The sequence below is a fragment of the Scyliorhinus canicula genome, chromosome 16, assembly GCF_902713615.1.
Source record: "Scyliorhinus canicula chromosome 16, sScyCan1.1, whole genome shotgun sequence".
NCBI classification, from domain to species: Eukaryota; Metazoa; Chordata; class Chondrichthyes; order Carcharhiniformes; family Scyliorhinidae; genus Scyliorhinus; species Scyliorhinus canicula.
In genome coordinates, this window is record NC_052161.1 from 46,020,321 (window position 1) to 46,046,488 (window position 26,168).

Below are 26,168 nucleotides of genomic sequence, written 5' to 3' on the forward strand. Positions count from 1 at the left end.
AGAGCGCCCAGATGAAACCCACGCAGACACGGGGAGAACGTAGAGACTCCGCACAGACTGTGACCCAAGCCGGGAATCGAACCCGAGTCCCTGGAAAGCAATGGTATAATCAGACAAAGTCAGCATGGATTTACGAAAGAGAAATCATGCTTGACAAACCTACTACAATTCTTTGAAGATTCTCTTGATTAATAAGGATAAGAGGTTATGGGGAAAAGGCAGGAGAATAGGGATGAGGAACATATCAGCTATGATTGAATGGCAGAACAGACTCGACGGGCCGAATGGCCTAATTCTGCTCCTATGACTTATGGTCTTATAAGTAAGCTAATTGTATTGATGTTAGCTGAAGTTTTCTGTCGTCAAGACTCTGGTTTGGATTGGATTGGATTGGATTGGATTTGTTTATTGTCACGTGTACCGAGGTACAGTGAAAAGTATTTTTCTGCAAGCAGCTCAACAGATCATTCAGTACATGGGAAGAAAAGGGAATTAAACAAAATTCAAGAAAATACAAGAAAATACATGAGAATACATAATAGGGCAACACAATATATACAATGTAACTACATAAGCATTGGCATCGGATGAAGCATACATGGGTGTAGTGTTAATGAGGTCAGTCCATAAGAGGGTCATTTAGGAGTCTGGTGACAGTGGGGAAGAAGCTGTTTTTGAGTCTGTTCGTCCGTGTTCTCAGACTTCTGAATCTCCTGCCCGATAGAAGAAGTTGGAAAAGTGAGTAAGCCAGGTGGGAGGGATCCTTGATTATGCTGCCTGCTTTCCCCCGGCAGCGGGAGGTGTAGATGGAATCAATGGATGGGAGGCAGGTTCATGTGATGGACTGGGCGGTATTCACGACTCTCTGAAGTTCCTTGCGGTCCTGGGCCGAGCAGCTGCCATACCAGGCTGTGATGCAGCCCGATAGGATGCTCTCTATAGTGCATCTGTAAAAGTTGGTAAGGGTTAATGTGGACATGCCGAATTTCCTTAGTTTCCTGAGGAAGTATAGGCGCTGTTGTGCTTTCTTGGTGATAGCGTCGACGTGAGTGGACCAGGATAGATTTTTGGTGATGTACACCCCTAGGAATTTGAAACTGCTCACCATCTCTACCTCGGCTCCGTTGATGCTGACAAGGGTGTGTACAGTACTTTGCTTCCTGAAGTCGATGACCAGCTCTTTAGTTTTGCTGGCATTGAGGGAGAGATTGTTGTCGTTACACCACTCCGTTAGGTTCTCTATCTCCCTCCTGTATTCGGACTCGTCGTTATTCGAGATCCGGCCCACTATGGTCGTATCGTCAGCAAACTTGTAGATGGAGTTGGAACCAAATTTTGCCATGCAGTCGTGTGTGTACAGGAAGTAGAGTAGGGGGCTAAGTACGCAGCCTTGCGGGGCACCGGTATTGAGGACTACTGTGGAGGAGGTGTTGGTGTTCATTCTTACTGACTGTGGTATGTTGGTCAGAAAGTCAAGGATCCAGTTGCAGAGTGGAGAGCCAAGTCCTAGGTTTTGGAGCTTTGATATGAGCTTGGCTGGGATTATTGTGTTGAAGGCGGAGCTGTAGTCGATAAATAGGAGTCTGATGTAGGAGTCCTTGTTTTCGAGATGCTCTAGGGATGAGTGTAGGGCCAGGGAAATGGCGTCTGATGTGGACCGGTTGCGACGGTATGCGAATTGAAGTGGGTCAAGGCGTTCTGGGAGTATGGAGGTGATGCGCTTCATGATCAGCCTCTCGAAGCACTTCATTACAACTGACGTCAGGGCCACCGGGCGGTAGTCATTGAGGCACGTTGCCTGGTTCTTCTTTGGTACCGGTATGATGGTGGTCTTCTTGAAGCAGGTGGGGACCTCGGAGTGGAGTAGGGATAGGTTAAAGATGTCTGTGAATACCACTGCCAGCTTGTATGCGCAGGCTCTGAGTGCACGACCAGGGATCCCGTCCGGGCCCATCGCCTTCCGTGGGTTCACTTTCAGGAAGGCCGATCTGACTTCGGAAACTGGGATGGTGGGTATGGGTGAATTATGGGTTGCTGGGGCACTCGATAGCGGATTGTTGGTTACCTGCTCAAACCGAGCATAGAATGCATTAAGTTCATCGGGGAGGGGTGCGCTGCTGCCAGAGATACTGCTCGGCTTCGCTTTGTAGCCCGTTATGTTGTTTAGTCCTTGCCACAACTGCCGAGAGTCTGTTTGTGACTCTAGCTTAGTTTGACATTCTCTCTTGGCATCTCGGATGGCTTTGCGGAGGTCGTACCTGGATTTCTTGTATAGGACAGGGTCGTCTGCCTTGAACGCCTCAGATCTGTCCTTCAGTAGGGAGTCAATCTTGCTGTTGAGCCATGGTTTCTGGTTGGGGAACATACGTACTGCTTTCTTTGGCACGCAGTCGTCCACACATTTGCTGATGAAGCCTGTGACGGTGGTGACATACTCATTTAAGTTAGTCGCTGAGTTCTTAAATATGGACCAGTCCACTGTCTCCAAGCAGTCACGTAAGAGCTCTTCTGTCTCCTCGGACCAGCACTGCACAACCTTCTTAGCTGGATTCTCCCGCTTGAGTTTCTGCTTGTAAGCCGGGAGAAGGAGCACAGTCTTATGGTCTGATTTCCCAAAGTGCGGTCGGGGGATGGAACGGTAGGCGCCCTTGATTTTTGAGTAGCAGTGGTCAAGAGTGTTGTCGCCCCTGGTGGGACAGGAGATGTGCTGGTGGAATTTTGGCAGTACACTCTTGAGGTTGGCTTTGTTGAAGTCTCCGGTCGCAATGAACAAGGCCTCCGGGTGTTCTGTTTCATAGTTGTTTATGACTGTGTACTTATCCAGTGCCTTCCTCACTTCTGCCTGGGGTGGGATGTAGACCGCTGTGATAATGGCTGAAGTGAACTCACGTGGAAGATAGTATGGGCGGCACTTTACGGTCAAGTATTCCAGGTCTGGGGAGCAGTAGGTCGCCAGGGTCACCACATCCAAGCACCAGGAGGAGTTGATGAGGAGGCAAACCCCTCCACCCTTCGCTTTGCCTGAAGATGCCTTGTGGTCCGCCCGGTGAATAGAGAAGCCTTCAGGTTGTATGGCACAGTCCGGTGAGGCGGGGGTGAGCAATGTCTCTGTGAAACAGAGCACACAGCAGTCACTTACTTCCCTCTGAGAGGTAAGTCTGGCGTTAAGTTCATCCAGCTTGTTTTCAATTGCTTGGACGTTTGCCAGGAGTATGCTGGGGAGAGGGGTCTTGAAACCGCGTTCCTTCAGTCTAACCTGCAGACCGCTGCGTTTCCCTCGCTTTCTCGGTCGGCAGCTGCTGCTGCATGATCCTGGGATCCGATGGGAGACGTCCGCCCTTGTGGAAGGTAGGTGGTTGCATCTGGCGGGGTCCAGGGCGCTGGCGGGGTCCAGGGCGCTAGCGAGGTCCAGGGCGCTGTTTACATTTCCGGGGTCGCGTCTGGCAGGGCCCCGGGCACTGGTTGAGGTAGTGGGGTTGCTGGGGGGGTGAGTTTGCGATCCGGATGGGTCCCGGCATTCTGCGGGCGCGGGAATACCTTGCAGCGTGTTTGGGTTCTCGCGCGCGGTCTCCGTTGTTTTTGGGGTCCTGGGTCGTGGGCAGGGGCTTCCTGGGGCAGATTGGGCTAGGTACCATGGTCTGTACCCTTCCTGGGTGCTCCTGGGGTCGGATCTTGAAGTCGGCACGGTGGGGCCTCCATGTGGATTTTTCTTTCTTCCATCACCAGGTAGGTCGGGTTGCTGGGCGGGCCTCTCCGGGTCGGGTCACTGGGCGGGTCTCTCGGGGTCGCGTTGAGCCGTGTCTTGCCGTCGGGGGTCGGGTCGGGAGCTCCGGGGACAAGGCCGGGCGATCCGGGGGCTGGCGTCGGTTGTTAGGCCGGGTTTGGAGCTCCGAGGCCCAGGTCGGCTCCAAATCGAGGTCGGGGCTTCACTTCCGGTTTGGGCCCGATCTTCTTCCAGGTCACGGAGGTCAGGTCGGGTCGGGTCAAAAGGTCTCCAAGGGACTCGGAGGATCTTCAAGCCTGCAAGAGAAGATAAAAGAGAGAGGTTAGTAATAATGTTAGCTTTAGAATTAATTTTTAAAAGGTTGGAACGAGTATAAATAAACTTAAAAGTGGATCTGTTGGGGAGAGCTTGCAGAGAGTCGCCTCGCTCCGGCGCCATCCTCGTGGTGGACAACCCAGTGGGAAACAGATCAGGGTGGTGGTAGTTTGATGTTCATAGGATGTGGAAGTGGTAGAATTCCGAGCAACTGATGACATCTTGCTGGCCCCATCTGGCTCATACATCTCTCCATCTGTGAGATATAAACAAAGTGCTGGAAAAGCCCTGCAGGTCTGGCAGCACCTGAGAGAGAAACAAGAATTAGTGCTTCAAGTCCAATATGACGCATCTCCAGAACACCATCTGTGAGACGTTGACTTTAATAGCAAGTTAATAGCTAAGAAGATTTTCAGAGCTTCATTGCTGAATTGAAACCTGCAGTAGCTCGTTGCTACAACATGTTATGCGAATTCAGCAAATTCATTGCTCTAAATTAAGATATGATGAGGACCACTGGCTCATTTTTTTCATATTTAGCAGGTACAGTGACTTTAGGTGTATAATATATTAATATATGTTTGATGTTTAGATCATAGATCATAGAATTTACAGTGCAGAAGGAGGCCATTCGGCCTATCGAGTCTGCACCGGCTCCTGGAAAGAGCACCCTACCCAAGGTTAACACCTCCACTCTATCCCCATAACCCAGTAACCCCAGTAACTCATACGTGCAGTAAAATCAACTCTGTTATAAATGCTCAACAAATTCTATGTTTATTATGGGAGCCTGCTGTTTTTTACTTGCCTAGCAAAAATAAATTCACAACAGTGCAATAAAATCACCTTCTCTAAATAATTATCACGAGAGGTAACCGTGGCTGAACTGTGATTCAAAGCAGATCAGATTTGCAATGAAGTTATTTGCTCTTATTTCATTCTCAATATGACATTGCATCATCCTTGCAGTAGTTGTGGTCTCGTGACACTATCTCTGTGTTGGCCCTGCACCTTTCAATCATCCATAAATGCCTCCCAGCACAAAAGGAAGTTTCCTTATGCAGGCTGGCTGTTTCATCCACCATACGAAATGCGCTGCCCTTTTCTGAACCTGTCACCCTGCTGCCATATTCTAGTGAACAGGTTAAGAACGCATTCAATGCAAGTGCTCCAGGAATGTGAGATCATTCTGGAGCTCCCTGCTGGGCAGAAGATAAACCACTTTGATGTCTTTCTTCATTCAGGTCTCCGCATTTTCTACTTGGGAAAAGGAGCTGCACAAAATAGTGTTTGACCCTCGTTATCTCCTTCTAAACTCCGAGGAGCGTAAACAGGTATTTATTCATTTTTATCAACATTAAATACCCAGAAATGTATTTCAACAAGTGAGATGAATCTTTAATGAGGAAGTAAATATTTTATAAATGGACAGATGTTCTTTGGAGCAAACAAAAGCAGCCAAAATTCAACTCAGCAGCCTCTTGCTGTTTTAAAACATTCTCACAAGGAGAAGTGCAAAGAGCTAAAGCTTCAATTACAAAGGTCATGGAACAATTGGAAACAAAAAAGGGAACCTTCTTAACAGTATCAATGCTTTCAAGCTCCGTCATAAATTAGTTTCTTTTTAGGATTTTTTTTAACGCAATGAGCAGTCATCATTTCAGAGTGTTTGAGTGGGATTTTCCAGCCCATTCTGCCACTGGGATCGTCCTGTTCTGTGGAAGCTGACCCCTCCAGGTGAGTTCCCTAGCGGCAGAGTGGGCAAGCTACACAATCGACAGGACTGGAAGATCCCGCCGCCAGCCAATGGCTTGCTACATCTGCCGTGGGAAAACCACGCGGGAGGGCCTTTGAGTTATTTCAAAATTAGTGATATATAGAAAATTGTATTTGTTATTCAAAGCGACATAGAATTCAAGCACTTGATTGCCATCGAAACAAACATAATTTTCAGTAGCATGTCATTGGCATGTCACTTATACTCAGTCATGACACATATGTGAGTTGTGCCTATTTTGACTGAGCATATTGCTAGGAAAAAGACGTTGAAGCTTTTTGTCTTGCACTCACCACAACACTTTTCAAGAATAAAAACAATTACTTTATACTGTCAAGAGAGCACTGATTGATTGACAAGTGGAGTCTGACTGATAGAAGTCTTGCTATGGGAAATGTTGACAGTTCACTGCCAAGCGTTGTTTGAAATTAATCCCAAGCACCTTGACTCAAAGATATTCCCTGCGTAAGGCTGTCACTTATTTTGTTCCACTGAAACAGGTGCAATGTGTGTACATGTTCTTCCTGTCTGCAAAGCACAGGGTCCTGAGTCTTAATATATGTAGCTTCCAGTACATGCAAATGTCACATGACGAGCTTGACTGACAGACTTAAACTGGTTGTAATGCATAATTCTTAGCCCACTGAGGATTATTTAACAAAGAGTGATGAATAATGGCTATGCTGATGCAATCATTTTCGATTGTATTTCACGCAAACTCATAAGTGGGCCCATGGCCATTACTTGCGGCCCTGAAAGGTGCCTAGTCTAACTCTGATAACCCTGAAAGGGCAAGGTATCTCAGAAAATATGAGCAACGGGTGAAGTTAGTTATTCACGCTGCTACTGTGCAATAGCAACACAAGTGGTATTCACCACTATCAGCTGCTGCTGTCAAGCTAAAAAGATGTTATGCTGATCATACAAATGTCTTATGGAGCTGGATTCTCCATTTTAGTGGCCACGGGCCGGCTGAAACGGAAAATTCGCGGGCGCTTTACGATGCCAAAATTGGCGGCAAACCCTCACTGATTCTGGGACCAGTGAGGGGCTCGCAGTGGCACCGGGTGAAACTCCCGGCTCCTGCGCCAAAAACGGCCAGAGAATAGCCGGAACCCTGGCCGTGCATGTGCAAGCCAATGACTTGCAGCGGTCATGCCATACAACATAGCGCTGGATGTGTGTGATCCCACAGGCCACCCCCTGGCCACCTCCCACCAGTCCCATCAGCCCTCGCCGAAGTTCCCGCCCCCCCCCCTGCTGAGTGTGATGGCACTGGACCCAGTCCGCAGCCACCACGCCAGGTTCTCAAAAGCCCAGACCACACGTCAACCATGCGGTAGGGAACTCGGCCGGCGGCAGAGCATCGTGGGAGGGCCTTCAAAGGTTCGTGGCACAATTATGCCATTTCCGAGGGGGGCGGAGCATGGCTGACTGGCGTCAAGTCGCCACCAGTCCCGATTTGGATGTCGGGGTGAATACTCCTCCCAATCACCGATTATGATAGTGGCGTTGGGCAACGGAGAATCCCACCCATGGTATATGAATTTCAGCGTGATGTTAGGTAAGCAGTGATGTTAGGTAAGTAAGTCGTACATCTCAAAGACTGGCAGATCATATCAAACAATGTGCCCATTCCGCTGTTTGAAGCAGGCAAAGTACAGATCGCACCCAATCAACCATGTTTATTAAATGCAAGACCGTGTACAACATCAAATGTGATTCCGTGATTGGATTGCTAAATATTTCCAGGAGTGGGCCTCACATTTCATGGGCAATTTCTCATTCATGCTGGGCGTGACAGTTTGCATTTATGAACACCATTCACCTTTCTAGATCAGACCAGGTCATTGAATATGTTGTGTTCCTGGTCTTGTGACTACCCTGTAGCTATTGACTTGCTTAGCCACCATATAACCATGCCTTCTACGTGGGACTTGCTGAGCTCCTCATATTTCCATTAGTTGGAAACAGCACCCCTCTCTGTTCCCTTGCTGTCTGCAGGAGAACCTCCAGGAAGGTATTTCTTGGATAGATCTTCCTTTGGCTGCATCCATTCCTCCAGAGGTTCCCTTACACCCCACTCCTTCTGATGGGCCTATTGTCTGCAGCTGCTGCCTGAAGATTGCAGACTGCCCTTTAAAAATGGTGCTTTCCAGTGATACACTGACAGTGGTTCCCTCCTGCCAGCTGTTATTGGCTAGCTACCCACCTCCCCCCCTCCCCCCCCAACCTCTTCCCCCCCCCCCCCCCCCCCCCCCCCCCCCCCCCCCCCCCCCACCCTGCATCCAGTGTGGGCTGTTAATTTGCTGTTCAGAGAAGTTCAGTGAGGAGATTCCGCCACCTGCTCGTGACATCACCATTCGGTCCTCCACACAAAATCAAGCCCAACGAGCAGGAAAGAAGCATGGGACTAAGCGAAGGATACAAGAGACAGTGAGAAAAAAGTCATTTTATATTAACATCTTCAGTACTAATTAATTCAAAAGGAATGTGACTTCACATTTGTAAAATAAAATTTTCATGTAGAGAGAAGGTTAATCGGTCATAATTATGAGTTACAGGGCAGCACGGTGGCACAGTGGTTAGCATTGGTGCCTACGGCGCTGAGGACCTGGGTTTGAATCCCGACCCTGGGTCACTGTCCGTGTGGAGTTTGCACGTTCTCCCCGTGTCTACGTAGGTTTTACCCCCACAACACAAAGATATGCAGGATAGGCGGATTGGCCACGCTAAATTGCCCCTTAATTGGAAAAAATAATTGGGTACTCTAAATTTATATATTTTTTTAAAATTATGAGTTACTATTCCATTAAAACTTCACCCACATTTGAATGCAGCAGCCCTAACATTTTCTTTCATTTTTAATGGGAAACTTGTGGGGAAGCATACATAATCTCATGCCCTGGAATTAACAAGAGCAAAACAAAGAACAAAGAAAATTACAGCACAGGAACAGGCCCTTCGGCCCTCCCAGCCTGCACCGATCCAGATCCTTTATCTAAACCTGTTGCCTATTTTCCAAGGATCTACTTCTCTCTGTTCCCTTCCTGTTCATATATGTGTCCAGATGCATCTTAAATGATGCTATGGTGCCCGCCTCTCCCACCTCCGCTGGCAAAGCATTCCAGGCACCCACCACCCTCTGCGTAAAAAACTTTCCACGCACATCTCCCTTAAACTTTCCCCCTCTTACCTTGAAATTGTGACCCCTTGTAATTGACACCCCCACTCTTGGAAAAAGTTTGTTGCTATCCACCCTGTCCATACCTCTCATAATTTTGTAGACCTCAATCAGGTCCCCCCTCAACCTCCGTCTTTCCAACGAAAACAATCCTAATCTACTCAACCTTTCTTCATAGCTAGCACCCTCCATACCAGGCAACATCCTGGTAAACCTCCTCTGCAACCTCTCCAAGGCATCCACATCCTTCTGGTAATGTGGCGACCAGAACTGCACGCAGTATTCCAAATGTGGCCGAACCAAAGTCCTATACAACTGTAACATGACCTGCCAACTCTTGTACTCAATACCCCGTCCGATGAAGGCAAGCATGCTGTATGCCTTCTTGACCATTCTATCGACCTGCGTTGCCACATTCAGGGTACAATGGACCTGAACTACCAGATCTCTCTGTACATCAATTTTCCCCAGGACTCTTCCATTGACCATATAGTCTGCTCTTGAGTTAGATCTTCCAAAATGCATCACCTCGCATTTGCCTGGATTGATGTCCATCTGCCATTTCTCTGCCCAACTCTCCAATCTATCGATATTTTGCTGTATTCTCTGACAGTCCTCCTCGCTATCTGCATCTCCACCAATCTTAGTATCATCTGCAAACTTGCTCATCAGACCACTTATACCTTCGTCCAGATCATTTATGTATATCACAAACAACAGTGGTCCGAGCACGGATCCCTGTGGAACACCACTAGTCACCCTTCTCCATTTTGAGACACTCCCTTCCACCACTACTCTCTGTCTCCTGTTGCCCAACCAGTTCTTTATCCATCTAGCTAGTACACCCTGGACCCCATACGACTTCACTTTTTCCATCAACCTGCCATATAAAACTTTATCAAATGCTTTACTGAAGTCCATGTATATGACATCTACTGCCCTTCCCCCATCAATTAACTTTGTCACTTCCTCAAAGAATTCTATTAGGTTTGTAAGACATGACCTTCCCTGCACAAAACCATGTTGCTTATCACTGATAAGTCTATTTTCTTCAAAATGTGAATCGATCCTATCCCTCAGTATCTTCTCCAACAGTTTGCCTACCACTGACGTCAAGCTCACAGGTCTATAATTCCCTGGATTATCCCTGCTACCCTTCTTAAAGAAAGGGACAACATTAGCAATTCTCCAATCCTCCGGGACCTCACCCGTGCTCAAGGATGCTGCAAAGATATCTGTTAAGGCCCCAACTGTTTCGTCCCTTGCTTCCCTCAGTAACCTGGGATAGATCCCAACCAGTCCTGGGGACTTTTCCACCTTAATGCCTTTTAGAATACCCAAAACCTCCCCCTTCCTTATGCTGACATGACCTAGAGTATTTAAGCATCCATCCCTAGCCTCAACATCCGTCATGTCCCTCTCCTTGGTGAATACCAATGCAAAGTACTCATTAAGAATCTCACTCATTTTCTCTGACTCCACGCATAAATTCCCTCTTTTGTCTTTGAGTGGGCCAATCCTTTCTCTAGTTACCCTCTTGCTCCTTATATACGAATAAAAGGCTTCGGGATTTTCCATAACCCTGTTAGCTAAAGATATTTCATTACCCCTTTTAGCCCTCTTTATTGCACGTTTGAGATTTGTCCTACTTTCCCGATATTCCTCCAAAGCTTCATCAGTTGTGAGTCGCCTCGATCTTATGTATGCTTCCTTTTTCATCTGAGCTAGTCCCACAATTCCACCCGTCATCCATGGTTCCCTAATCTTGCCATTTCTATCTCTCATTTTCACAGGGACATGTCTGTCCTGCACTCTAATCAACCTTTCCTTAAAAGACTCCCACATTTCAAATGTGGATTTACCCTTAAACAGCTGCTCCCAATCCACATTCCCGAGCTCCTGCTGAATTTTTTTATACTTGGCCTTTCCCCAATTTAGCACTCTTCCTTTAGGAGCACTCTCTTTGTCCATGAGTATTCTAAAACTTACGGAATTGTGATCGCCATTCCCAAAGTAATCACCGACTTCAAACCTTCAACCACCTGGCCGGGATCATTCCCCAATACCAGATCCAGTATGGCCCCTTCCCGAGTTGGACTATTTACATACTGCTCTCAAAAACTCTCCTGGATGCTCCTTACAAATTCTGCTCCATCTACGCCTCCAACACTACATGAGTCCCATTGTTGGGGAAGTTAAAATCTCCCATCACAACCACCCTATTGCTCCTACATTGTTCTATAATCTGTTTACATATTTGTACCTCTATTTTACGCTTGCTTTTGGGAGGCCTATAGTAAAGTCCCAACAATGTTACTGCACCCTTCCTATTTCTTAGCTCTATCCATATTGCCTCAGTGCTCGAATCCTCCTTTGTGCCCTCCTAAATCACAGCCGTGATATCATCTCTGACCAGTAATGCAACTCCTCCACCCCTTTTACCTCCCTCTCTATCCCTCCTGAAGCATCTATACCCTGGGATATTTAGTTGCCAGTCTTGCCCATCCCTCAACCAAGTCTCAGTAATACCAATAACATCATATTCCCAGGTACTAATCCAAGCCCTAAGTTCATCTGCCTTACCTGCTACACTTCTCGCATTAAAACAAATGCACCTCAGACCACCTGTCCCTTTGCGATCATCATCTCTTCCCTGTCTACTCTTCCCCTTAGTCACATTGAGTTTATTATCTAGTACCTTACTGGCTTTAGTTGCTGCCTCTTTACTGACCTCTAACTTCCTAATCTGGTTCCCATCCCCCTGCCACATTAGTTTAAAACCTCCCCAACAGTGTTAGCAAAAGCACCCCCTAGGACATTGGATCCAGTCCTGCCCAGGTGTAGACCATCCGATTTGTAATGGTCCCACCTCCCCCAGAACCGGTTCCAAAGTCCCAAAAATCTGAACCCCTCCCTCCTGCACCATCTCTCAAGCCACGTATTCATTCTGACAATGGATCTTAAGTCTACCATTGAGGTGCTGCCATCGCAGCCCGTGTTGGTGCAACAAAATACAGACAACTACTTGTGGATTTCCACATTTAGCTATACATGTACTTGCACCAAAAAGAGCTCTCTGATTTATTCCACAATAAAGATAAACAATAGCCTCATCATTATTCTTGACACAAAATCTGGGTCCATTTCTTTAAAACTCATTTTGCCTCTGGGTCCATTTCATTAAAACTCAGTTTGTCTTTATTGATTATATTCTAACAATTATTTTATTTTAGTTGATGAACCTCAATGTTTCCCATAGTTTATTAAGAATCCATACAGATGTTACATAACTTTCCCAGTTACTTATCATTATTGTTAATATTTTTATTCACATTTGTTTGCTACCAATTGCCTAGTGAGTTGCCAAATCATGGGGGTAATCATCATCCTGAATTAACTGGAAACAAATACCTTCTCACTTTTAAATGTTTTGTTATACGTTTTGGGCTCGATTCTCTGGTCCCCCAGCCACGTGTTTCTCGGCAGCACGCTGTTCACTGGCAGCGGGATTCTCAACTCCCGTCGCTTGTCAATGAGATTTCCCATTGGAGTCTCCCCACACCATCGGGAAACTCGTGGGCAGGGGTGCACTGCCAAGGGGAAAAAGAATCCCAATGACCTGAGAATTCCATCCATTGTTTCTGTGCGCTCCGGACGACAACCTAAATAATGGAACACATTTTGCAGAAGATTCTATATTCCATATTGAAACATGAATGCACTGTCTTGTTACCTATGTAGTTGTTGCATCTTCATCATGTTTTGGGTTCAATAATTATTTTGAATCTGTTTTAGCCATGAGCAGAAGTAAATGGCTAGCATGGAAAGGTCATGTGGTCCATGAACCCATTTGAAGTCCATCATGAAGTTCCACCATCCCAATCATTCACCTATTGATAGACTGATTAAGTCCAAATTAAGTAAGACAGAGTGCATATAGCACACAGGCAGGAGTAAAGGATGGCAAAATCTATGGTGTCAATGGATGCTGAGCCACAGTGTAAGCAACATAACCACTAATTAATGGTAATGCCAAGAGTGATTTATTTTCCGAAATCTAATAATTGGTTCCTTATAACACATTAGTCTAAAATAATTGTGTTTCATTCATCTTTTTTCCCTGTGCTGCTTAGATTTCATTGCAGGGTTACGTTAATATGCACCACATAAAACTTTCTGTAGATTCAGTAAAAAGGATTTCATATGAGGTCAGATGGAAGTCTGTGTTAATCAGGGAAAGAGTCAATATCAAATAAACTTCGACTGCCAATGATTCATTTACAGATTATATATGTTTGTGTGCAACACTAAGAGCTTTGAAAATATATACATATTAATCTTTCCGAGAAAATAGACCATTAATTGAAACTCATTTCTGTAAATGATGCATATTTAATCGTTGATTACTTTAATAGCATCATAAATTATCAAATTAAAGTGCATAATTTGTGTTGAATTGGAAAGAAATGAGCCCAAAATTTAAAATGCAACTCATGTTACAATCCTTTTTAATTAAAGATTTTTGAACAGTTTATCAAAACAAGAATAAAAGAAGAATACAAAGAGAAAAAGAGCAAACTACTTCAGGCCAAAGAAGAATTTAGAAAACTTCTGGAAGAATCCAAACTCACTCCCAGGTATGCCATTTTTGGAAGTCAGAACACAGTAATTTAGATTTCTTAATAACTCAGGGTTTTTCAAAAGGTGGGTCACGACCCGCGGGCAGGCATTATCTCAATGCGAAGCTCAGAGGTATGTGCCGCCAGCACTCCGGCGCATGCGCCGTGCATAAAACTAACCGACAAGCTCCAAACGTTTCTCTCAGCAACCGCCCAGCTCCAGTTGTCGCCGCCACATGAGTGCTGCGTTCAAAGATCATTCTCTTCCCAACAGCACAAAACCCCACCCCCTCCGCAAGTTAGGATAGCAACAATCCAAGTAATTTTGCTGTAAAGCACAAAGGAATCTTTGATTGAGAGCCAGGTAGGAAGATCTTTAATGCCCTTGCAACTGCGTCAGATTTTGGACCAAATATCAAATTCAACGGACAGTCAGTGTCAACGGACTTGATTTTTCACTCGATCACCGGTTTGCCTGACAGTGAGCCACTTATTCCATCATTGGCAGTTTGTTTAAAACATGCTTCACTTGCGACAGATTGGAATAAAATAACATTTTCACAGCACGTTTCCTTTTTGGTGCTTTGAATGAGCTCTGTTCTAATCTATATAATTGGAAAGTCATCTGAAAAGCAATTCCGACAGGCAATAGACACTGGTCACGCCGTGAGGGGATGGCTCAACTCTGTGCACAAGTTCCCCGCGTATTGATGAACATGATGCAGATGGTGGTTTGTATTGGACAGAATGTTTTCAACAAGCAGGAGTGTGGAGCTGTTGTTGAGCTGCTTTGTGAAAACCAGAACATTGTAAAACCGAGACTGGTACTGCGAAAGGAATATCGGTGTAGCTCAGTGGTGAGCTGATTTTGACTTTGAAAAGATGAATGTTCTCATGCTCTAGTTTGAGTCCTGATGAGCCATCAATTGAACGCGAAATGAGTTGCTGTACAAAAGTTAGGCTTTAATAAGCTAGAACTTAGCCCTGCGGTCGACTACAATAAATGGACGACCGCCGGGCGTTCTGACTATTTATACCTCGGTATGGAGGCGTAGTTACCTCAGCCTCTCGACCAATCGGAGAGCCGTCAACCAATCGGTTGAGAGGCACATGACCGACCAGGGCCAATGGTAAGCCGGGGTTCTGCACCAATGGCAGACAGCAATGCAAATCATACCACCACAAGTCCCAGGGAGCCCCCCTGCAGTAACGGTGTCCTGACGGGCATGGGGGTTGACGGAACTAGCCGAGGTTGTTGCCGCAGAGGCGTCAGGCAAGGTGGCTAAATCCTCAATTAAAACAATACCCAGCAAGAAGCTTTGGCGGTTCCTCTGCTTCATGGATGTCTGTTACTTTATTCCTGGGTTTTACAACTTGGCGCCCAAGACACAGAGCACCCAGTGAAAATAGACCATTCATCATCATATGCAAAATGTCCTTCCATTAAGGATTAATGATTCATGAAGGTCGAATACCTCCTCCATCTCTCATGTGTGGTCCTAGACAGTGAATTTTCTTAGATAGGAGGACATCAATCACAGCTGTGCATGCCTCACCCTGTCTTCATTAATCCTGGTATAAATTTAATGCATCAGGAGCTACTGCATAGTGGTTACGAACAGGAAAACTGGATGATTTTCCTTCCTTCCCTTGCTAAGGCACGAAAACTTTAGTGTCCTAAACACAGACCTGACTCAGGATAGACTGGGAAAGCGAATGTGGCGTGGGTCCCGAAGGCTGACCAGCGTGGGTCCCGAAGGTCGACCAGCGTGGGTCCCGAAGGCTGACCAGCGTGGGTCCCGAAGGTCGACCAGCGTGGGTCCCGAAGGTCGGTCAGCGTGGGTCCCGAAGGCCGACCAGTGTGGGTCCCGAAGGCTGACCAGCGTGGGTCCCGAAGGTCGACCAGCGTGGGTCCCGAAGGTCGACCAGCGTGGGTCCCGAAGGTCGACCAGCGTGGGTCCCGAAGGTCGGTCAGCGTGGGTCCCGAAGGCCGACCAGTGTGGGTCCCGAAGGTTGACCAGCGTGGGTCCCGAAGGTGGACCAGCGTGGGTCCCGAAGGTCGGACAGCGTGGGTCCCGAAGGTCGGCCAGCGTGGATCCCGAAGGTCGGCCAGCATGGGTCCCGAAGGTCGACCAGCGTGGGTCCCGAAGGTCGACCAGCGTGGGTCCCGAAGGTCGGCCAGCGTGGGTCCCGAAGGTCGGCCAGCGTGGGACCCGAAGGTCGGCCAGCGTGGGACCCGAAGGTCGGCCAGCGGGGGTCCCGAAGGTCGGCCAGCAGGGGTCCCAAAGGTTGGCCAGCGTGGGTCCCGAAGATTGCCCTTCGTCGGTACCGATGGTTGTCCGTCATGGGTCCCGAAGATCGCCCAGTTGGCAAATATGGGTCCCAGAAAAAGAAGTTTGAAAAACACTGTATTAACCCCTTCACCGTGAAAGATTCTGTTTTGTTTTAGTAAATAGACTCATATCTTGGTCACAGGCAGATAAGCAAACATATGTATAGAAATGCAATTTAAGGTTATACTAATAATTAGAGATAATCAAGTATCATGTGCTCAAAGGGGAGCACACCTAGGCAACGAATGGCTGCCCTGTGGCTATTTCAGCCAGGGTGCCAATCAGGCTAGCTGCTCCCCAGTACTGGCAGCAGAGCTGGGAAAGGTGGCTACTGCTGGTACTGCATTTGGAGTTTGAAGCGATGAGATGTGCTGGACACCAACTTTGTGCGTGGGGTCCTACCAAGAGCCAAAAAGGCAGGCCTCAGCAAGAGGGTTGGAAGGATACTGGATTCTGAAAGGTGGTGATCTGGGGGGGAGGGGGGGGGTGCACTTTGTGGGGGCTCTTTGATTGATCCTGGGGGCTCATTAAGAAGGGACCCCCCCCCCCCCCCATCCACACCTTCACACGGAGGGAAACCTCTCAGGCTTTGTGCTTGGTGTGGGCCTTTCCCTCCACTGGTTGAATTCCATGGCGACAGAATGAGACCCTACTTAAAGGCGCACTGGCAGTTGAACCATCCGGCAATACCCCTGCCTCCAATTAAATTGTGGTGGGGGCAGGAGCGGGTGGATAGTTAGTGGGCAGGTCACCTGCTGGATTTTGCGTGCTTGCCTGCATTTCACATCCACCAGTAGTGGAGCAGAAAAAACAGCCCTACGATTTCTGTTGCAATCTATGAGCTGAGATAGATGCCACAAATCAGGCTAGTTTATCGTGCTCTTTATTTGTGCACTTTGCAGAAGTCAGCTTGTTTGTTTCCAATAAACTGAAATTTGACTTTATGTCTTCGACATTTGAGATAATGGACCACAAGCATAAGCAGTAAATACTGTTTCAAATGTTACAGAAGTAGTCGGGAATGCAATTGTACTCCTGAACTCGACAGAAAAACTCAAAGTTTACAGAACAGACTAAAATCTAAGATGTAGGATCATTAAAGAAGAAAAGTAATTCAAAAGAAAAAATGGATCAGCAGTTTAGACATCATACTTTCTTAAACTTCCACCAATACTTTGATTTTATTTTGCAATAACCCTATTTCTGTTTGAACCAGGAGATGATTCAGTTGCCACTTGCACATGTTGGAAAAACAAAGCTCACTTTTGATAGTTCTGCTGTCAGAGATCATGGCTGCCCGTATGAACAGGAAGTCCCCGAATGGTATAATTCAGAAACAATTAGCTAATATCTACCATGATTGAAATCTCTGCCTGAACCTGTATTTTTTCTTCTGCGTGCTCCGGTTTCCCCCCACAGTCCAAAGATGTGCAGGTTAGGTGGATTGACAATGCTAAATTACCCCTGAGGGTAGAGTTACAGGAATGGTGCAGGGGATTTGGCCTAGGTGGTGTGCTCTTTCGAAGGTTCAGTGCAGACTTGATGGGCCAAATTACCTCCTTCTGCACTGTAGGGATTCTATAGATTCCCCTCAAGAACTGAATTCTATTTTCAAAATGCAGTGCACGTGGAAAGATTTTAAATTGGAGACACTCGGCCCATGAAATTGGGCTCTGCAATCCTCATGGTGTTAGCACTAGAGAAGCCCTGAAGGCTGAAAATGCAATAGACCATGCTTCCAGTGCAGCTGGTACAGCGACACATGCTGTTACGAGTGCTAGTACAGCTGTACCGAACATGCACTGGAAGCATCAGGAGAAGCCCCATCATGAAGCTAGTCATGATGCTCCAGCTGATTTCATGCACATTGCAGAAACAAGGCCTAAATTCTCCAGCCCAGTCTGCTGCTGGACTCATTGTGGGTGAGGGTGAAAATCTGATGGACCAACAAAAGGTCTGTTGAATTTGTGAGGAACTCCAGCCCTTGGTCTGTGGATGTGCACTGGATACTTGCTTTGTGGTAGTAACCACTGTTGTATTATTTGTATGTACTGCACTGTATACGAGGGTATTACGGTAAGGCCCCTGTACTACAGGTACGGGGGTAGATCCCTGCCTGCTGGCTCTACCCAGTAGGTAGAGTATAAATGTGTGTGCTCTCCGAACTGCAGCCATTTTGGCAGCAGCTGTAGGAGGCCACACATCTCTGTGTAATAAAGCCTCGATTACTCTCTAATCTCGTCTCGTCATAACTGATAGTGCATCAATTTATTCCACAGAGATTTTAAAACGATGAATCTCCGCATCAAGCCTGATCGCCTGCAGCTCCACCCTCAAGCAAACAACGGCAAGTCAGCCTTCGCACATTGGCTAGCCTGCTTCGAGGCATACATAGGATCTGCAACTGAACCACCCTCAGGCACAGAAGCTCCAGATCCTCTACACGCGCCTGACATCGGACATCTTCCCCCTCATCCGGGACACGCCAAGGTACGGTGAGGCCATAGTGCAACTGAAGGAGAACTACACGCAGCAGACCAACAAGATCTGTGCCAGGCACCTCCTCGCCACACGGCATCAACTCCCCGGTGAGTCTGTGGAGGATTTCTGGCGTGCCCTGCAATTCCTGGTGAGAGAGCGCGATTGTCAGGCCATCTCGGCCTCTGAACATTCAGACTTGCTACTTAGAGATGCGTTCGTTACAGGATAGAGTCGGCCTACATCCGCCAGCGACTCTTAGAAGGGGCGACCCTCGACCTCGCAATGACCAAGAAACTAGCGCTCTAGCTCACGGTTGACTTGCGCAATATTCAAGCGTATGCCCCTAACCGCGCGGCCCACCCCTCCTGGACATCGTCGACCCCGCCAGCGAACACCCTATCGTGCACCCCGTCAGTGACCACCCGCAACCTACCCCAGGCCTGCGCCGCGCGGCAACCACACAACCCCGGGGGACCCAAGTGCTACTTCTGCAGACAGTCAAAGCACCCCCGACAATGCTGCCCGGCGCGGAGCGCACTCTGCAAGGCCTGCGGTAAGAAAGGACACTTTGCTGCTGTGCGCCAGGCCCGCTTGGTCACCGCTGTTGCCCCGGCGCCCCCCCATGTGCGACTCCCGGGCGCCGCCATATTCCTCCCCGCAGACCACGTGCGGATCGTGGGCACCACCATCTTGCCCACCCCAGGATATGTGCGGCCAGTGGGCGCCACCATCTTCCCCGCCTCAGGATCCCCGCTCGCGGACACCTCATCGGGCTGCTCATCGCCTGCAACCACCGCCGACCAACCACGCCTGGCCTCCGTTATGATTGACCAGAAACGACCGCACAACCCCGCGACCGCGTCGACGATGGTGATGATCGACGGGCACAAGGTGTCCTGTCTTCTGGACTCCGGGAGCACTGAGAGCTTTATCCACCCCAATATGGTAAGACGCTGCTCCCTCACGGTCCACCCCACCAACCAGAGAATCTCCCTGGCCTCCGGCTCCCACTCCGTAGCGATCCGGGGGTACTGCACTGCCACCCTCACCATCCAGGGCATAGTGTTCAGCGGCTTCCGCCTCCACATCCTCCCCAGCCTCTGCGCTATCCTGTTACTTGGCCTGGACTTCCAGTGCAACCTCCAGAGCCTAACCCTGAAATTTGGCGGGGCCCTACCATGCCTTACTGTATGCGGCCTCATGACCCTTAAGGTTGACCCACCTTCTCTGTTTGTGGACCTCACCCCGGATTGCAAACCCGTCGCCACCCGACGGTACAGTGCCCAGGACAGGACCTTCATCAGGTTTGAGGTCCAGCGGCTGCTACGGGAACGTATTATCGAGGCCAGCAACAGCCCCTGGAGAGCCCAAGTGGTAGTGGTAAAAACTGGGGAGAAAAACAGGATGGTCGTTGACTACAGTCAGACATCAATCGGTAAACGTAGCTCGACACGCACCCCCTCCCTCACATATCTGATATGGTCAATCAGATTGCACAGTACCGGGTCTTCTCGACAGTAGGCCTGAAATCTGCATTCCACCAGCTCCCCATTTGCAAGGTGGACCACCAATACACCGCGTTTGAAGCAGACAGCCGCCTTTACCATTTCCTTACGGTTCCCTTCGGCGTCACTGACGGGGTCTCGGTCTTCCAATGGGAGATGGACCGAATGGTTGACCGGTACGGACTGCGGGCCACTTTCCTGTACTTGGACAAAGTCAACATCTGCGGCCACGACCAGCAGGACCACAATGCTAACCTTTCCAAATTTCTCCACACCATCAAACTCCTTAACCTAACCTGCAACAAGGAGAAGTGTGTGTTCAGCACGGACCGATTAGCCATCCTCAGCTATGTGGTCCAGAACGGAGTTCTAGGGCCCAACCCCGATCGCATGCGCCCCCTCATGGAACTCCCCCTCACCCACTGACCCAATGCCCTCAAACGATGCCTGGGGTTCTTTTCGTACTATGCCCAGTGGGTCCCGAACTATGCGGACAAGGCCCGCCCACTCATTCAATCCACCGTTTTCCCACCGACGGCCGAGGCTCACCAGGCCTTCAACCATATCAAGTTCGACATCACCAAGGCCGCAATGCACGCGGTCAACGAGACGCTCCCCTTTCAAGTCGAAAGCGATGCATCAGACGTCGCTTTGGCCACCACCCTCAACCAAGCAGGCAAGCACCCGTGGCATTCTTTTCCCGCACCCTCCATGCCTCAGAAATTCGGCTCTCCTCCATCGAAAAGGAGGCCCAGGCCATCGTAGAAACTGTGTGACATTGGAAGCATACCTGGCCAGCAGGAGATTCACTCTCCTCACTGACCAATGGTCGGTTGCCTTCATGTTTAACAAGGACACGGCAGGGTAAGATCAAAAACGATAAGATCTTGAGGTGGAGGATAAAGCTCTCCACCTACAATTACGAGATTTTGCATCGCCTCGGTAAGCTCAACGAACCCCCCACCCGATGCCCTATCCCAAGGTACATGTGCCAGCACACAGGTAGACCGACTCCGCACCCTGCACGATGATCTCTGTCATCCAGGAGTCACCCACTTTTATCACTTCATAAAGGCCCGCAATCTGCCCTCCTCCATCGAGGAAGTCAGGGCTATCACCAGAGACTGCCAGGTTTGTGCAATATGTAAACCGCCTTTCTATGGCCAGACCGTGCGCACCTGGTGAAGGCCTCCTGCCCCTTTGAGCGCTTCAGCGTGCATTTCAAAGTGCCCCTCCCCTCCACCGACCGCAACACGTATTTCCTCAATGTGGTCGACGAGTACTCGAGATTTCCCTTCGCCATCCCATGCCCCGACATGACGTCTGCCATTGTCATCAAAGCCCTTAACACCATCTTCGCTCTGTTCGACTTCCCCACCTACGTCCACAGCGACCGGAGATCCACATTCATGAGCGATGAGCTGTGCCAGTTCCTGCTCAACAGGGGCATTGCCTCGAGCAGGTTGACCAGCTACAACCCCCAGGGAAACGGGCAGGTGGAGCAGGAGAATGAGACAGTCTGGAAGGCCGTCCAGCTGGCTCTATGGTCCAGCAATCCCCCGGACCCCCGCTGGCAGGAGGTCCTACCTGACACCCTTCACTCCATTCGGTCGCTCCTGTGTACTGCAACTAGCGAAACCCCCCATGAACGTCTCTGCCTTCCCTAGGAAGTCCACCTCCGGGGTTTCGCTCCCAACCTGGATGGCAGGTCCAGGACCCATTCTCCTCCGTAAACAAGTGCGGCTATACAAGGTGAACCCATTGGTTGAGAAGGTACAGCTACTCCATTCGAACCCACAGTACGCCTACGTAGCGTACCCCGACGGCCGCCAAGACACAGTCTCCCTTCGGGACCTGGCACCAGCTGGGTCCCCGCACACCCCCCCTCCCTTCCCCTGGCGCATCCCACTACAGCCCCTGCTCCAGGACAATCCGTCCTCTCCTTGGTCCCACCCGGGGATGAAGTGGATGTCGACACGCTCCCGAAGTCACTGACGACCGAACCAATGCCTGACTCGCCACCAACACTGCGGCACTCTCAACGACGGATCAAGGCGCCCGATCGTCTAAATTTGTAACCTCCTCTGAAATTTTAATGACAACCAGTATGTAAATAGTTTTCCACCACCCCCGCTGGACTCTTTTTTAACAGTGGGTGAATGTGGTCGTCACCACTGTTGTATTATATTGTATATACTGCACTGCATACGAGGGTATTACGGTAAGGCCCCTGTACTACAGGTACGGGGGTAGATCCCTGCCTGCAGGCTCCGCCCAGTAGGTAGAGTATAAATGTGTGTACTCTCCGAACTGCAGCCATTTCGGCAGCAGCTGTATGAGGCCACACATCTCTGTGTAATAAAGCCTCGATTACTCTCTACTCTCGTCTCCTCGTAATTGATAGTGCATCATGCGTTAATCATTCTTAACCGAACTGCAGTTATTTATCGGGCCATACATCCAACTTGCCTTTGACTTTTTCTTCTGTGGCAAAGTTTGCATAAGTTCTGTGACTTGTTTTTGAGCTGCTGCAAACATTCAGAGAAGCCAGAGGATTTCTGATTAGCCAACTCGCAGTGCTTCTGGGTCTGCAGTAAGACCCAGTCAGAGGCTGCAGAGAGGACAATCTCAATGAAGGGGTGGGCGTATGCATCAGAGATTTTTCGAGGGTATTTGTCTTATATCTAACCTGGTGTGGTGCCTAAGGTGACTCAGGTTCTCCAAAGAGGTGGTCAAAGAACTGTACCATCATCTTCAACTCAATCTAGAGCCTTGCACCAGGGTCAGTGGTCAAAGAGGGTCACACTGATATTAACGTCCTGTGAATATGGGTTCTTTCAAGATGGGAGGGATAAAATATCCAACATCTCTCAGTACATCATCCATTGATGCATCCTCGAGGTGACGAAGGCCAACTATGCCAGAAACATAATCTTTCCTCCTCAGCAGGAAGGATCAGGATGTGAGTTTGCATAACTTTGCGAGGTCAGCAGGATTCCGAGTTATTCAGGTCACCATCAACTGCACACATGTGATCTTGCAGCCTCTTCCCCCAACTCATGTCAACAGGGAGAGATATAGGAACTGTACTACGCCATGCCGATATATTAGGCACAATAATGTCAGGTCACATTTTCCACATCATCGCAGAATAATGCAATAATGCAGTAGCTGGGTGGGCCGAGACATCGGTAGCGTGCCCATCATATTGAAGTTGAATTTATTTTGCTTTGTCAAGCTTGGTAAAGTGGTTATTGACTGGAATAATATGTGCTGGAAGGACAAAAAGGTTTAAAGAGTGTGAATCACACCAGGTGGGGATCTTATACTTTATACTGTAAGATTGTACTTTATACAGTACGATTCTCAGCTTGGGTTAAAAGTCACCAGCGGGATCTTTAGTTGGATCTTAGCAGTTCAGATGGTTGTGAGTGCCATTGGAAGCTGTGTTTCCAAGGGATACCTTTGATGTTTTAAGGCTTCATTAATGCAGTTTCCAGTCGACCAGGCATTCTTGGCCTCTGAGGTGCATGTACTGCCGATACAACTTCATTCCATCCACCCTGAGAACTCACTGAAAATGTCCTGTCAGCAAGCTCACCATCTCAACTCCTAAGGCATTGTATCCTGACCAATGTTCACTACTAACAATTCATGAAACTTCCCCCATACATTTTATAAATCACTCACAGATAAATTGAACCTCTGCATGAGGGATAATACATTGATGGTTTATTGACATATGGACAATATTACCCAGCAAAGGAGAACATCTACAGAAGAACCTACCTTATGACTAGTGCAGAGTTTTCTTAATTATTTTCTGTCTACTACGGTGTGGGCCTGCTCCTTGCTTCCTGCTGTGCTGGAGAGAACCAGCTGATCTGCTTGTGCCCTTGTCCTGGATGAATTTGGCATCCTCAGTGCGGCTGACACCTTGACGGCCCTGCCACGTTAGTCGCAGAAGGAGCTTCTGTCACCCGTGGCAATGGAGGAGGACTGTGCCACTGGCGGAGGGGTTGAGGAGAGGCTGCCCCCATCAGATGTCCCCTCAGAGGTTCCTCCAGATGGCTGCTGCTCATCCTCTGCCACATGGACCGATTGGTCTTCCCTGTCTTCTCTTGAGGTCCCAGGAGTGTTCAGGCTCCTGGTCCCCTGTTGCCCCGGCTCTGGACTCCTGAGCTGCGAACCAGGGCAACAGGGTGTAGGTCAGAGTATACATACCCACGATTCCTTCTGCAATCTGGTGGATTTGTCCCTCCAGGACAGTTGCCAATCTGCCCATAAAGGAAGCCTGCGGCTCTGAAGGATGGATGATTGCAGTGCACATGGCCTGGATGAACATATCCACAGTCTGCGCAGAGCACACAACCCCTGTGGTATACCTGCCAAATCTCCACACGCCTGACGTTGGACACCCAGCATCTGCTGCCTCACGGACGACTCCAGAGGATCAGCATCCGACTTGGATTCAGTCTATGGGTCATCTCGAACAATCCTGCATCTGCCTGTGGCCTGCTTCAGTACAACCTACAACAGCTGCATGTGTGAACCTGAAATGCCCTTACTAGATTGTGCTTTCCCTCACGGGCCATGCTAATCCCTGAGGCCGTGCTGGTATCTGCGCTGGTGCTTGGCGCAGGGAGAGGATGTGCTGCTGAATCCTCTGAGGCTTCCCCTTCCTCCTCAAAGGCAAGTGCTGATCCCTCAGTGCTGGCGGGGTCAGCAGATGAAGATTCACCTGCGCAGGATACACAAAAGGAAGGACTTTAATTGACCTTTCACAGCCTTCATGGGTTCTGTAAGAACACAATTATCTGCACGATTAGCACTATACGGATTATGAGTTATGACACTTTGCAACCATGAAACCACTTATAACAAACTCACAAGGTTTCTACCAGGAAACTTTGAACACCACATAAATACAATTCATCTGTAAATGCCAGGTCTCAGGTTCCCTCCCTCTGTGTCCTAAATCAGGAAAAAAGCCTGGTGTCATCTCACCAGCCCCAGACCTTTCTCCAATTTAACTCCTGCCAATGGACTGGCTCCATTTTTTTGGAGGACAAAAGCAGAACCTCCTCCTCCAGCAGGATCGGGCATGTCACCTCTAGTCCTGTTTCCCTCCCAGGTATTGTCGGCCTACTTTTCCTAAAAAGGTGTGACATTGCTGTGATGTTTATTCTCTTGATACCTTCATTTCAACACATGTCCAAGCTCTGTGAGGAATACATAGTCTGCAGGATGGTGAGCAAACAATACCTTTAAATTTAAGGCCAATCCAGACCTCAGAACCAGAGTGACACCTCCACAGAGGTATTATGGCCACAAGCAGTGGTATTGGGGCATAATGCTGCTTCGGACTCCTGAGGTACTCACAAGGCATTAACAACCCTTCCCCGTAAATTCAGTGTACGCTAATAAACGGAAAGGAATAACTCACCTTTGTGGATCTCAAAACGTTATTTAACCTCTTCTTGCATTGCCTCCAGTTTTGAGGAATTATATTAATGGTTCTGACCTCTGCAGCCACCCCGTCCAGGCAGGTAGCATCAGGACCTCATGCATGGTGGACACAGCCTGCAGGAAGGTGCAGAGGGAGACATCATTGAAACATGTGGGGGTTCTGGAGCTTCTTCCCAGCTACCTCTCTCTCCTCTCTTTCCCTTCTCCAGGCCATATATGGAGGAAAGCATACTAGACCTAAACAGCTGCTCAATAGTCAGATCTAAACATTGTGTAGATAATCAGTATTCAGGCCATTTGTGTTCACTGGCAAAAACATTTAATTTTAAGCCTCTGCAGAATTGGGCACATTTTCCAGCACGCTATTCCTTACCTCATACAATGCCTGGGGATCTTGCTGAAAACAAAAACTTTATTCTAGTTTTTGACTTCAATAAATCACTGGTCACCCACACTGTCCTGTGCCAGGTGCCCGTTTAAATGAGTGGCTGCGACATCCTACCAATTTGGCGGTCCTCCATCTCCGATTGGGCAGGGGAATGACAATCCTGCGACATCACGGGCTGAAAACCCGCCCTGCAGCAATTAATTGGCTTATTGCTATTTTATACAGTGCTACGAAGGCGGGGGTGGGAGTCAGCAATCTACCCACTTCCCAGTACGAATCCCACCCACCAAAACACATTGTATTATGCAACCCTATGTCAGGCTGCTGCTTGACGAGCCTGTGAGACAGCTGTCCCAATTTTAGTACAGTCCAC

At 48.5% G+C, this 26,168-nt stretch overlaps 1 protein-coding gene across 11 annotated transcripts in view; it reads left to right on the forward strand.

The window, feature by feature from the left end:
- LOC119950570 (transcription elongation regulator 1-like protein) overlaps positions 1–26,168 on the forward strand; it is a 924,053-nt gene that overhangs the window by 766,143 nt on the left and 131,742 nt on the right. For all 11 annotated transcript variants that reach the window (XM_038773098.1, XM_038773095.1, XM_038773090.1 and 8 more), the window contains 2 exons: positions 5,284–5,373; positions 13,519–13,637. In XM_038773098.1, coding sequence (XP_038629026.1) covers positions 5,284–5,373; positions 13,519–13,637 — 209 coding nt within the window. The remainder of the gene's footprint in view (positions 1–5,283; positions 5,374–13,518; positions 13,638–26,168) is intronic.